Source organism: Neovison vison, chromosome 13 (genome assembly GCF_020171115.1).
Source record: "Neovison vison isolate M4711 chromosome 13, ASM_NN_V1, whole genome shotgun sequence".
NCBI classification, from domain to species: Eukaryota; Metazoa; Chordata; class Mammalia; order Carnivora; family Mustelidae; genus Neogale; species Neogale vison.
In genome coordinates this window covers 29,565,978-29,578,564 of record NC_058103.1, presented here as the reverse complement: position 1 = coordinate 29,578,564, position 12,587 = coordinate 29,565,978, and the positions used below count along the sequence as shown (strand labels likewise).

Sequence of the window (12,587 nt, the reverse complement as noted above, 5' to 3'; positions counted from 1 at the left end):
TTCTTTAGAAGGAAACCCGTTTTTTGTCCCATGCTCTCTGACTTTCTCTCTCTAAGAAACACTGAAACCTCCTTGATCAGCTGATCACTTAAGCACAAGAATACTCTGTATTATCTGCCAGGATGGTACACACACTCTTGCTTTTACCATTTTTACATTCAAGTAAATTCTCATTTATAATCTTTTAACTCTGTGCTAGCTTTAATCAGTAATGTTGCTTATAACATAGCATGGACTTAAATGGTAAGTAGGTTGATTGCCTTTTCTCCTTGAGAAGACTATTACCATAAAGATATTTTGAACAAATAATAAACAACAGAATTTAGCTCTGTTATCCTAGCCTTTTTATATCATAGTTCATAAAATATTACCTAGAAATCTTTCCTGCCCCCACTACTGACCTTCTCCTGTCATACCTCATCAGTTTATCTTCCTGATAGAATTATTTGAAAGGCATTCAACGAACCCTCCAGATAACATGTGTCTTTCTATGCAGATAAACACAAATTGAAAAGTAAATTAGAGATATGTTTACAGATGAAAGATAAACTCTCAGGAATTCAAGGCTGATATACTGTAAGTTAAAACCTAGAGGAAGCGACACTTCCATTGAGGAAGAGGAAGCAGATACAGAATTGCAGGAGGCTAAAATGGTAATGTTTTAAAATAACAGAGAAACTTAAGAAATGCTTTGTTCACTATTACTTCTCAGTAACTGGAATTTCCCAACTCTTAGGCTTTGATTTTTCTGTCTCCTGGAATTTCAATCAAATAAATAATTATTATATTAATGTAGATACTACCTACTCCCTTCCACCACCACCACCCCAAAAAACACATAAAACAAACACAAAACAGAGAACCTAAAGTGAATTAAGAAGGAGCTCAAAAATCACACAGAGAAGGTAGACGATACCTCGTTGAGCACTTAATGTGGTTCTGAGCTTTCCCTCTGTTGAGACAATCAAGAACTGAACCTCCATAGTTCTCATTGTCAGAGAAAGGAAGAGATGGGGAGTGGTGGTGACTGTCAAACCTTTCTGGCACTTAATCAATATGATTTGTGTGTTTCCTACACTCTTTATACTAAACTTATGAATATCTAGTGTTTTAAAGAAGAGAGTACATATTTTCTTGATCCTCATCTAGTAAAGTTAAATCATTGTCTCATTCTTAGAAGGAAATGTGTATGATTTCAAAATGGTTTGACATGGAGCTGCCTATAAATGGAAATGAAAGTTTATATTTGCTAAAAAGACTAGTTTTCTAAATAAATAAAATCTAGAGAAGCAATCAATCAAAATTCATTATCTTTTTACTCCTAAGCCAGTTTGGAGAATTATTTTTATTTTTATTTTCAATATATCTAAACTTGATTTAGGATATAATGTTTTAAAGGTATCTTTTAAGATGAGATCAAATAATACCCTGACTTAGTAATTTTCATGTTTCTTTATGTCAGCTACACAGTGATTCTGGCTTATCCGAAAAAAAGCTATTGCATAATGAATAGTGTATTAACTAAAAACACTGGTTTTATGAAGTCTGGGGTTTTTTTGAAAAGTAATTTTGTAGTAATTTTTTTTAATCATTCAGGAAACAGATGAATGCTTCCTAATGCACATTTTTTTCTAAGCATGTCTAACAAAGTTAAAAATTATTCATTACTTTTTATGCAGAAATTAAATAGAACCAATTTTATTTAGCTTTAATTTTTCTCATAGTTTAATACAAAATTATCATTTGGTACTGAAATGATGAAGCAGAGAGATAATATTTGATATATGGTTTATATTAGCTATTCAATCACATTATTCTACCAAGTAACAAAAAAAGAAAATTTTCTGAAGATATAAACATAAGTAAATTATTTCTTTTAGTTTCTAGGGATAGTAATCTTTCAGCAAATGTAGCACATAAAAAGAGGAAAATTAATCTTAAACTATATTATATATGATGTATCATATATGTCATATGACACATGACATATATATATAATAACTAAGTAGTTTTAATACATTTGTTACCAAAGTGTTTAAATAAATTCATTGTATTTATTGTCTCTGTGCTTAACTTTCCCCTAATAAAGTAAAGGACTTCTACTAATTCATTCTATAACATTGCTAGAGTAGTGTTCTTTACTTCTAAAATTGGTAAATAAGAGGAATGTGTATTTTTCTTAAGAACTGACTAGTAAAAGAAGAGTAAAGTATAAATTGAAAAGTTTCCTTTAAAGTAATTTTGTAAAATATTTTAAGGGAATCAAAGTGCCTTAAAAAGTTTTAGATACAGCCATAGGAATGTATTTTGTATAGAGAATTTCTTTCCCTATTTAATATATCTGTATAATAATTTAGATATTTACTCTCCTTTATTTTATTGGGATGAGTCATATGACACAATTATTTAAAAATTTATTTTTTTTAATCTGGACCTTTTTAAAGCTCTACAAAAGAGAAATAACTGTTTTTAAAAGACCAGCTTTTTCTAAAATATAAATAGTTTTGCTCATTATTACTAAACGTATGATTGGCAGTGCCAAACCTAAACAAAATAAGGTGGGAAAAAATACCTTTCCTCATTTTTCATCTTTGGGCTCCCTATTCTCCTTCTTAGAATTTGGTCTCTTTTTTCCCTGAAGGTTTCCCAGTGTTTTCCCAATCTGCCTATCTGGAAATAAAGTCTTAAAGTACTAAACAGTTCTTGTTACCCTACTAGGACTATTTGAGGTTTTACAAAAAGAATGGTACAAGAGACCAATAATGGAAATATACATACATAGTGCAAAAAAGAAGAGCGGATGGATGAATGGATGGTTGGATGGATGGATGGATGGATGGGAGGGTTTCAGGCAAAGGAAGTCTTTGGATAGGACACACACCCAGGACTCACTATGTAGGTGATGATCTGTCCTGGTGAGAAGGGGGTAGTCTGTCAAGTAAATTCTACCACTCCTTTTCTACTGTGGTGTATCTCAACCAGTAACATGTAAAATTGACTTTTTTGTCATTTGTCTGGCTTGAAATCAAATGCCTTTTTGTTTGTTTGACTATTTAAGGCTGAAAGAGCATATTCCTTTTGTGGGACTATTGAATACATGGCTCCGGATATTGTCAGAGGGGGAGATTCAGGCCATGACAAGGTATGTTCTACACTTCCTTATATCTTCATAAAATGTATAATAAGAACCCTAGTTAATAACTCAGTCCAGTCTCTTCAACAGAGACCTCTTTCTGGTATTGTCTTACCTTCATTGTTTTCTCTCCTTTGCTTCGTATACATGAACACATTATGATATCTAGTGTTTTAGAAGAGAAAGATAGACTTTGTTGATTATCTCTTCAACAGAAATAAGCATTGTAACAATCCTTGGAGAAAGAAAAAAATCCTGCATTCAAGATAGTCCAAGTTTGTTTTCCTAAGTCCTCTAAAAACCTCACTTCCCTTTGTATGTGCAAAGTGAAGATTGTAGAGGAAGCACATGAGCAGTTTTGTTATAAAATCTAGGTCACCTATTTTTTCTTTCTGTATTAAAGGGTATAGATTCTTTAGTGCTATCTTAATGGTTTTGCTGTATTAACAATTTTCTCTAAATAAGGAATTTTGGCTATTTTTTTGTTCCTCATATTCCCCTATCCCTCATCCCCTTTCAAAATCCCACACATTCAACCCAGATGTCTTCGGTGTGGTGAATCTTTGGTCTCCTTACTAATGACTAGACATATACTTAAAGCCTGTTCTTCAAGTTGGTGTGGTATTGGTTTGAGGCCATATGATTAGGAATCTGATTATTGATCTGTGTCATCTCAACAGCTGGTTTGCAATCCAGCAGCAAAACATTCTGAGGGTCCTGACTCTGGCGGCAGTAAGATGGCTTGTATGAATAAAATAATTGAATTGCTGCTTTCATTTGCTTCCTGGTATTCTTGGAAACTGTTTTCCCCAGCAGCTTGATAGGAATTTATAACTTAAAATTTGAAAATTACCTTCCAAGACCTAATGTAACCAATTTTTAGAGATGAAAACCTTATAGAACCTCCTAGAATTTCTGTATACCTGAGGTCTGGAAGACAGCTAGTCAATAAATACTCTTTCCTGTTCATGGAACAGCTTGATGACTTTGAGTTAATTAAATGTGACAATATATGCAGAGTGCTTATCAGTGGCTTCTGGCTCTACACTCCTTTATGACTGCAGGCGCCTGATCATGTTTTATGTCATCATTATGCATTTTCCTTAAAATAGTTCTAGGTTCATAAATTTTGTATCATCTCTCTGAAAACTTTTCCCTGAAATTTGGAAGCAGGGTTAAAAATTTTAGCTTGCAGTTAATATCTTACTGGTACAAGCTTGTGCATTCAACAGATATTCAAATCTTGGCTTGCCTAATTATAAAAAAACTAATTTCAGGATTCTTTAAATTATATATAATTTGCTATGTTCTTAGTTCAGGTAGTTGCATTTATAAATTGGTTTCCCATTTAGATCTCATTTTATCTTATATTATTTTAAGTCTTCATGTTTCCCACAATTGAAGACTCACATAAATGAAGATATATGTGATGGGTCCTTTAAGAAGAATTGATTTCGGTGGTTATGAAATATGATATCAGTAGATGGGATTTTTTTTTCATTTTTGTTCTTTGAGTTCAAGGAATTTCATAATATTTGGGGGGGCTAAATAATTAATAAAAATGCTGGGGGCACGTGGGTAGCTCAGTTGGTTAAGCCTCTGCCTTCAGCTCAGGTCATGATCTTGGGGTTTTGGAATCAAGCCCCTCATCAGGCTCCCTGCTTAGCAGGGAGCCTGCTTCCTTCTCTCTCTCTGCCTGCTGCTCTGCCTACTTGTGATCTCTATCTCTCTCTCTGTTAAATAAATAAATAAAATCTTTACCAAAAAAAAAAAAAAAAAAAAAACTTTCTAAAAAAAAAAAAATGCTGAATTCTCCTTCTTTTCCCCCCATCATAAGTCTAAAGTTTTTACTTAAAATTTTTAAAATTTGGGGCACCTGGGTAGCTCAGTTGGTTAAACGACTGCCTTCAGCTCAGGTCATGATTCCAGAGTCCCAGAATCAAGTCTCACATCAGACTACCTGCTCAGTGGGGAGTCGTCTTCTCCCTCTGACCCTGCCTTGTCTCATACTCTCTTTCTCTCTCTCACTCTCAAATAAAAATAAAATCTTTAAAAAATAATAATAAGTAAAATTTTTTAGATTTATTTAAAATTAAACATTTTTAAATTAATCAAAGTAAAACCATTACTTAATGATTTAGAAATAGTGGAAATACCTTTAGCCCCTTGATTGACTTCACTGTGTTTAAATTGTGTTCTGATAATACCCAGATATTTGTTCTCTAAATATCCTTTTCTTGCATGTGCTTCATTTAATACTCCTTACATAGAAAGCTCTATACAGAATCTTTTTGTTAAAATATTTTTCAAATAGATAGTTTTATTCTGTTTATTTTTCTTTCTTAAAAAATATATATTCATAGTCTATAAAATGACATTATTGTTTTATAGGCAGTTGACTGGTGGAGTTTAGGTGTTCTAATGTATGAATTACTAACTGGAGCATCTCCTTTCACTGTCGATGGGGAGAAGAATTCCCAAGCTGAGATATCTAGGTAAGACTTAACAAAATAAAATAAATGTATTGTTTTCTCAAAGAAGCTTATCAAATTGCTGAACTCAAGGCTGATAGAAAAGATAATTTTTTAAATGAGGGTAGACAAAATGATTTCCAAGTGGTAAACATCCATTTATATTCATATAGAATGTAGATCTATAACATTTGCATTTCTTTCTATTTTATGTGCCTACTTAGATCTTAAGTGTCATAAGGATAGTGTCAAAATTTTTATGTGCTCCAAAGCACTTGATATGTTATCTTAACCTAGTACATCATATATTGGGAAGTGTATTTGTTGGACACTTTTTTTCCCACTCTGTATCAAATGTTATTTCTTTGCAATAATGAAAAAGTAGTGATATTTTCCACTTATGGATATCTAGGCTCAATAGAAACAAGTACCATAAAACCACCCTCCTGTAGGTTACCCTAGTAGCATTGTTCTGTTCTTTTCTTCATAGCAACTGCCACAATCGCAGGGTGACATATGTGTTCATAGTTATTGGATTAATGTCTGTCTGTCCCACTAGATTGTAAGCTCTGAGAGCAAGGGGCATGTCTGGCTTTGATCTTCAGGACTGTCTGCTCCTGTGCCAGCACAGTGCTTACTGTGCAGAATTCAGTAAATATTTTTGGAATGAAATGGATGAATGAACAAATAAACACACAGTGATAAAATATTATACTAATTACTAGTTATGTTTTTGTCCTGTTTTTACTTGAATTTCATAACTTTGAGAACAGATTTGACATTAAAAATTAAAATTGAGACTTTCACCAAGATGGAATAACAGGGACTGGATTTACTTTCCTGCCTGAAACAATTTTTTAAATGGGCAAAATATATGAAACAGCATTCTCGAAGACATTGAGCATCTAGCGGTGAAGGACAGTGAACACAGAGAGACGGAAAATAAACGAGGTGAGCCCTCTGATTGCCCAGCTTACTGCCTTGAGAGAGTATCCAGGCTGCAGCACAGGGAGGGGAGGCCCAGGCAGAGCTGAGGACACGGAACTGAGTCCAGGAGGACCGGGCAGCTAGAGTTCATAGGGCAGAGTCAGAGAGATGGCCAGAGACTTGCAGAAGGTTCCCCTTGGGTAGTCAGTGAAGTATTGGTAAGCACTCGTGAGGGAGGGAGCTGCTGTTCAGTCTAGTTCAGATGTTATTTCTCTAAACTGATCTGTAGATTGATCACAGTCACAATGCCAGCAGGATGTTTTTGGGTTTTTGTTTCTTTGTTAGTTTGTTTCCATAGAAGTTGACAACGTAAAATTCATACAGGTACGTAGAAGACGTAGAATAGCCAAATCACCTTTGACAAAGTAGACCAAAGTTGATTTCAGGGCTTCTAAGCTACAATAATTAAAACACTGTGGTTTTCATATCGAGATAGACAGTCATCAGTGAACTAGAATAAAGAGTCCAGAAACAGAACCACACAGATATAGACAACTGTGCTGTGTTTTGTTTTTTGTTTTGTTTTTACAAGGGTGCAAAGTCAGTTTGGTGGAGAAAAGATAGTCTTTTCAACAAATGCTAGAACCTTTGGCTATCATATGGGGAAAAAATGAACTTCAATAAATACTTTGCACTTTATAGAAAAATTAAAAATAGGTCATAGGCCTAAATGTAAAATCTAAAACCACAACATTTCTGGAAGAAAACATAAAGGAAAATCTTTGTGACCTTGTATTAGACAAAGATTTCTTAGACAGGACACAAAAAGTGCAGTCCGTAAAAGAAACACTGATAAATTGGACTTCATCAGAATTCTATACATGTGCTGCTTGAAGGAAACCAAAAGAGTGGAAAGACAAGCCTCAGACTGGGAGAAAATGACAACTCCTGCATCTGAGAGACGACTGGTGTCCAGAATACATAAGGAACTCTGGAAACTCAAGGGGAAAGAAGCCCCTCTGTTCTGAAAAATGGGCAAAAGATCTTAATAATTCCCCAGAGAAGATATATGAGCGGCAAATAAGCACATGAAAAGATGACCAACATCATTAGTCTTAAGGGAAATGCAGACTAAAGCATGTGAGATGCCATTGTGTACTCACTGGAGTGGCTGCCAGAGAGCTTAATTGTCAAGGTTCTGCGGAGGACCAAAACCATTAGGGTCTCTCTCTCTCTCTCTCTCTCTTTCTTTCTCTCTCTCTCTCTATAAATATATGGGGATGTATTATAAGGAATCAGCTCACATGATTATGGAGGCTGAGAAGTCGCACGAGCTGCTATCTGCAAGCTGGAGACCCCATCCTGAGAATAAGAGGATCCTGTGGGTGTAAAGCCCAGTCCAGTGGCAGAAGACCAGCATCCTGTGTTAGGCAGGCAGCAAGGGGCTGAATTCTCTCTTCCTCTGCCTTTTTTTTTTTTTTTCCCCTCTACTCAGGTTCACGAGGGATTGGTTGCTGCCCACCTACACTGGGGAGAGGATTCTCCTTTACTGTGTCCAAGTCAGATGCTAATTTCATTGAGAATCACCCTCACAGACACACATAGCAGTGTTAAATTGGGGCAACCTGTAGCCCCGTCTAGTGACACTTCAAATTAACCATCACAAGTCCATCCCTGTCAATTCGGCAGCCATGCACTTCTCCTTAAACTGAACTGAATCTCCAAATAAAGACAAAAACACAGTCATAATTCCACCAAACGTGATACAGCTATCCTACATACAATGGAAAACCCACAAACTCCCTACATAAAATCCTTAAGAGATGTTTGCTCTTCTTGAACGCTCATAACTTAGATACTATGATAAAAATTAACAGTTCTTAAAGGCCATGATATAAAGCCAGTGCATCTTGTATTACATGAAAAACGAATAAGAGAAGAAAGACAACAAAGACATATTGTAACATCTATATTAAAATGATTTATGCACATATATTCCAACACAGATATATATTCAAAACAAAATGAGGAAATAGAGCAATTTTTATAATTGGTTATGGGATCATAGGTGGTATTTAGAACTACTTTCTTCTGCTGCCCACTATATATTCCCTTTGTCTTCAGCAAGTACCTTGTGGGTGACCCAGACAGTCATTCCTAAAGAATCCTGGCCTTTAGTACTTCTGCCTAGATTGGGTTGTTACAGTTTTCAGTTGACCTTAGTCACAGGGCTTGGTAATACTAATAGATACCTTAAGAGATCTCCTGTATTTCAGACACTCTTCCTTATTTTCATTGTGGAGTAGTAGTCCAGTTTCCCCTTGGTAGTGAGGATTGATCTCCCCAGCTGCTCCAGAAATCTCTTTTTTGCTAATTGATTTAGAGGCACAAGGAGCCCAAAGTAGCTGGGTGGCCATCTTCATTTCTAGCTCAATGGAATTATTCATTGCGTGTCTCTTGGTGGAAGCATTCCTTTTCCTAGAACTAAGACCTCTAGGCTAGCAGAGCAAAAAGTCAGCGGAATAGGAAGCAAACGTTTTGCCAGTGAGTCACTTGGGAGTAATAGTGAGTGGTGCCATTCCCAGTTCCACCCCATGATTCCTGGGTCCATGAATCCTGGTATGGAAGAAACAGCACCATGTATTGGATGTGGATTCAGAGCATTTACAGCCTTCTGCAGAACCTTGCCAGAGCCCTGCGACATAGCGCCACCTAGCTGTTCCACTGTCCTATCACACCAGCTGCTTCAAGATGGCGGAGAGCTTGGTAAGACCAGTGAATTCCAGGACCATGGGCCCACTGTACTCTTCTTTTGCTGTGCAGTGAGTTTCTTGATTAGAAGCCATGCTGTGTAGAATACCATGACTGTGCATAAAGCATTTTGTAAGTCTTCAGATGGTCATTTGCAGGGAAAGTAAATCCGTATCTGTGGTAAGCATCTATTCCAGGTAGGATGAAACATTGCTCCTTTTGTAATGGAAGCAGTCCAACGTAATCAGCCTGCCACCATGTAACCGGCTGACCACCCTGGGGATTGGTTCCATATTGGGCACTTGGTGGTGGTCTCTGCTGCAGGCAGATTGGGCACTCAGCAAGAGCCGTAGCCAGGTCTGCCTTGGTGAGGGAAAATCCATACTGCTGGGCCCACACATAACCTCCTTCCTTACCACCACGGCCACTATGTTCATGGCCCAACATGATAATAGGGTTGACTGGAGAAAGAAACTGATTGATTATCTACACAAGATCATCCTATTTACTTGATTTATTAACATCCTCCTTGCTGAGGTCACCCTTTGGTGACCATTCTCATGGGACACAAATATCTCTCCATTTTTCTCCCCATTCAAAGAGACTTATCCATATATCTCTCTTACTCATATATCGTTGACCAATATTCTGATCTTACTTCTTCCAAGTTCGTGACCATCCAGCAAAACCATTGGCCATTGCCCATGAGTTGGTATAAAATTGCACATCTGGCCATTTCTCCTTCCAAGCAAAGTGAACATCCAGGTCACTGCTTCAAGTCATGCCTTCTGGGAAGATTTCCCTTCACCATGTCCTCGGGGATGTGCCAGAAGGGAAATTATAGTGCTGCAACTGTCCACTTGTGGGTAGTGCCTACGTATCACGCAGAACTCTCTGTAAATGAGACCTGAGCCTTCTCTTCCTCTGTCAGCTATCATAGGAACCACCTGTGGCTTCATAGATGCAGGCTCGGAGAGAGAAGACATTGGAGCAGGAGTGGGGAGAGTGGGCATCTGGGGTGCTGGTGCATGTAACTTGTGCCTTTAGGACCTGCTCAGGCCCCATTTCGTGTTTCCTACCTCCCATCTGATGAGGGAGGGCTGCTGATGGATCAGATGTCACCCAATGTATGACAGGCATCTCAGGTCTCATAGAAGTGTTCAGTCTCTATTTAGGCCCAGTAGCAGACCAAGAGCTATTTCTCAAAAGGGGAGTAGTTATCTGCAGAAGATGACAGGGTTTTGCTCCAAGATCCGAAGGGACCTGCTAGAGGTTCCCTGTATTCCACTGACACCTCAGGCACTGTCGAATCTGCTGGAACATATGGCCCGGGGCAGAGCAGCTTGACCAGCAACCTGAACCTGTTGCAGAACTGTCTCTTGTTCTGGGCCCCACTCAATGGCAGCTGCTTGGGTTACTTGGAAAACAGACTGGAGTCCTACTCCCAAAAGAGGAATATGTTACCTCCAAAATCTAAAGAGACCCACTAGGCATTGTGCCTCTTTTTTAGTTGTAGGAGGAGCCAGATGCAACAACTTATCCTTCACCTTGGACATGCCCCATACCCCCAGACCCCTAGAAATCACTAATCTAGAAGGTCCCTAAATTTTGATTCAGTTTATTTTCCACCCTCTGACATCCATCCATCTTCCCAATCAGTCTAGAGCAGTTGCTGCTACTTGCTCAGTGGGTCCAACCAGCATAAGGTCATCAATATAACAGATCAGTGAGATACAGAAGAGAAAGGTGATCAGGAACCTTGAAAACTACATTAAGATGTAGGGCTGGAGAGTTGATGTACCCTTGAGGTAGGAGAGTAAGGGCACATTGCTGGCCTTGCTAGCTGAATACAAGTCCTTCTGGTGGGCCTTATAGTCAGTGGTGGAGAAAAAGGCATATGGCACATGACTAGCTGCATGGAGGGGGGGGGTGAATTTGCTCAAGCAACGGAACCACGTCTGGTAGAGCTCTGCCATTGAAGTCCACCAGCTAGTTCAGTTGACGATACTCCAGTGTCCTCTCCAAGATCCGTCTGTCTTCTGCACAGTCCAAATGGGTAAGGGGGTGGGTGGGGGTCACCACTCCTACACCTTTCAAGTCTCTGATGGTGGCACTGATCTCTGCAAATCCCCAGGAATGCCATATTACTTTGGGTTTTACGATTTTCCTAGGTTGAGGCAGTTCTAATGGCTTCCATTTTGCCTTTTCCCTGTAATTGTCTTCCCTCCACAGGTCAGGGAACCCATGGGGGGATTGTGCCTGCTGCTAAATAGGTCTCTTCCAATTACACATTCTGGAACTGGGGAAGTAACCACAGGATGGCGTCAGGGGCCCACTGAAACCACCCTGAGATGGAGCTGAAACTCCCATTGGTCACCTGACCTCCATAAGCCCTGATTCTAGTGTGCCACAGTGATGTTTGGGGTCTCCTGGAATGAGTGTCAGTTGAGAGCCAGAGTCCAATAGTCCCCAGAAAGTCTGGTTAATTCCTCTTTGCCAATAAACAGCTCTTCTGATAAAAAGCTGTAGGCCCCTTCCAGGAAGGCTGGGAGAAAGATGCACAGTATCAAGTTTCAGAGTCCTTCCTTAAGGCGCCCCACCTTCCCCTTCATTCAAGAGGTTCTGGGGTATATAACCGTCTCAAGTGTGAGAATTGACTGAGGGGCAGTTAGTTGACTGGGGGAGGGCAGAGGAGACGACAAAGGGATACCAGGAACCTTTGGAGGGTGGTTGGGTATGTTCCTTTCTTTGGTTGTGGCAATGATTTCACAGGTGTCTACATCTGTCAGAACTTACCAAAGCGTATGTTTGTGTGTGGGAAGTCTACTGTGCATCAGCTTTACCTTAATAAAACTGCTAAATTTTTCTGAACATACCTATTACAGGACAGATGAGTAAGGAAATAATTTCTCACTATTCCAGTTCATTTAATTCCAAAGGGATCAGTAATACTTGTTAAAATCATAGTTAAAGTCATTAATTTAAAATTTTTTCATATGACTCTGCTTATTTTAAATGGGTCTCTTAACAGTTTGAAAATGCCTCAGAATTATAGGAAACCTTGGTCATGGCTGTGAACATTCGGGTCCCTTTGCAAGGTCCTACCTGTCATGGTGACAGATGTGAAGGGCAATCTTAACCTGACAGCATGAAATAGTGCCTCCTCTGACTGATTTCCCCCTCTTTGAGTCCACGTCCACAAGCCATCTTATAGTTTTCTTTTCCTTCCTAGGACTACCTGCAGGGAGGTAGTATGTTGCTGATTATGAAGGCAGGAGTATTCTAAACCAAGCGATGGTCAAATT

The 12,587-nt window shown here is 38.4% G+C and overlaps 1 protein-coding gene across 4 annotated transcripts in view; it reads left to right on the top strand.

Annotated features, from left to right (window-relative positions):
- The window catches only part of RPS6KA5 (ribosomal protein S6 kinase A5), a 173,212-nt gene that overhangs the window by 121,339 nt on the left and 39,286 nt on the right, over positions 1-12,587 (top strand). For 3 of the 4 annotated variants that reach the window (XM_044229718.1, XM_044229720.1, XM_044229719.1), the window contains 2 exons: positions 3,059-3,142; positions 5,525-5,628. In XM_044229718.1, coding sequence (XP_044085653.1) covers positions 3,059-3,142; positions 5,525-5,628 — 188 coding nt within the window. Of the gene's footprint in view, positions 1-3,058; positions 3,143-5,524; positions 5,629-6,268; positions 6,556-12,587 lie in introns of those variants that run through there. The other variant, XM_044229722.1, reaches the window with a different exon arrangement.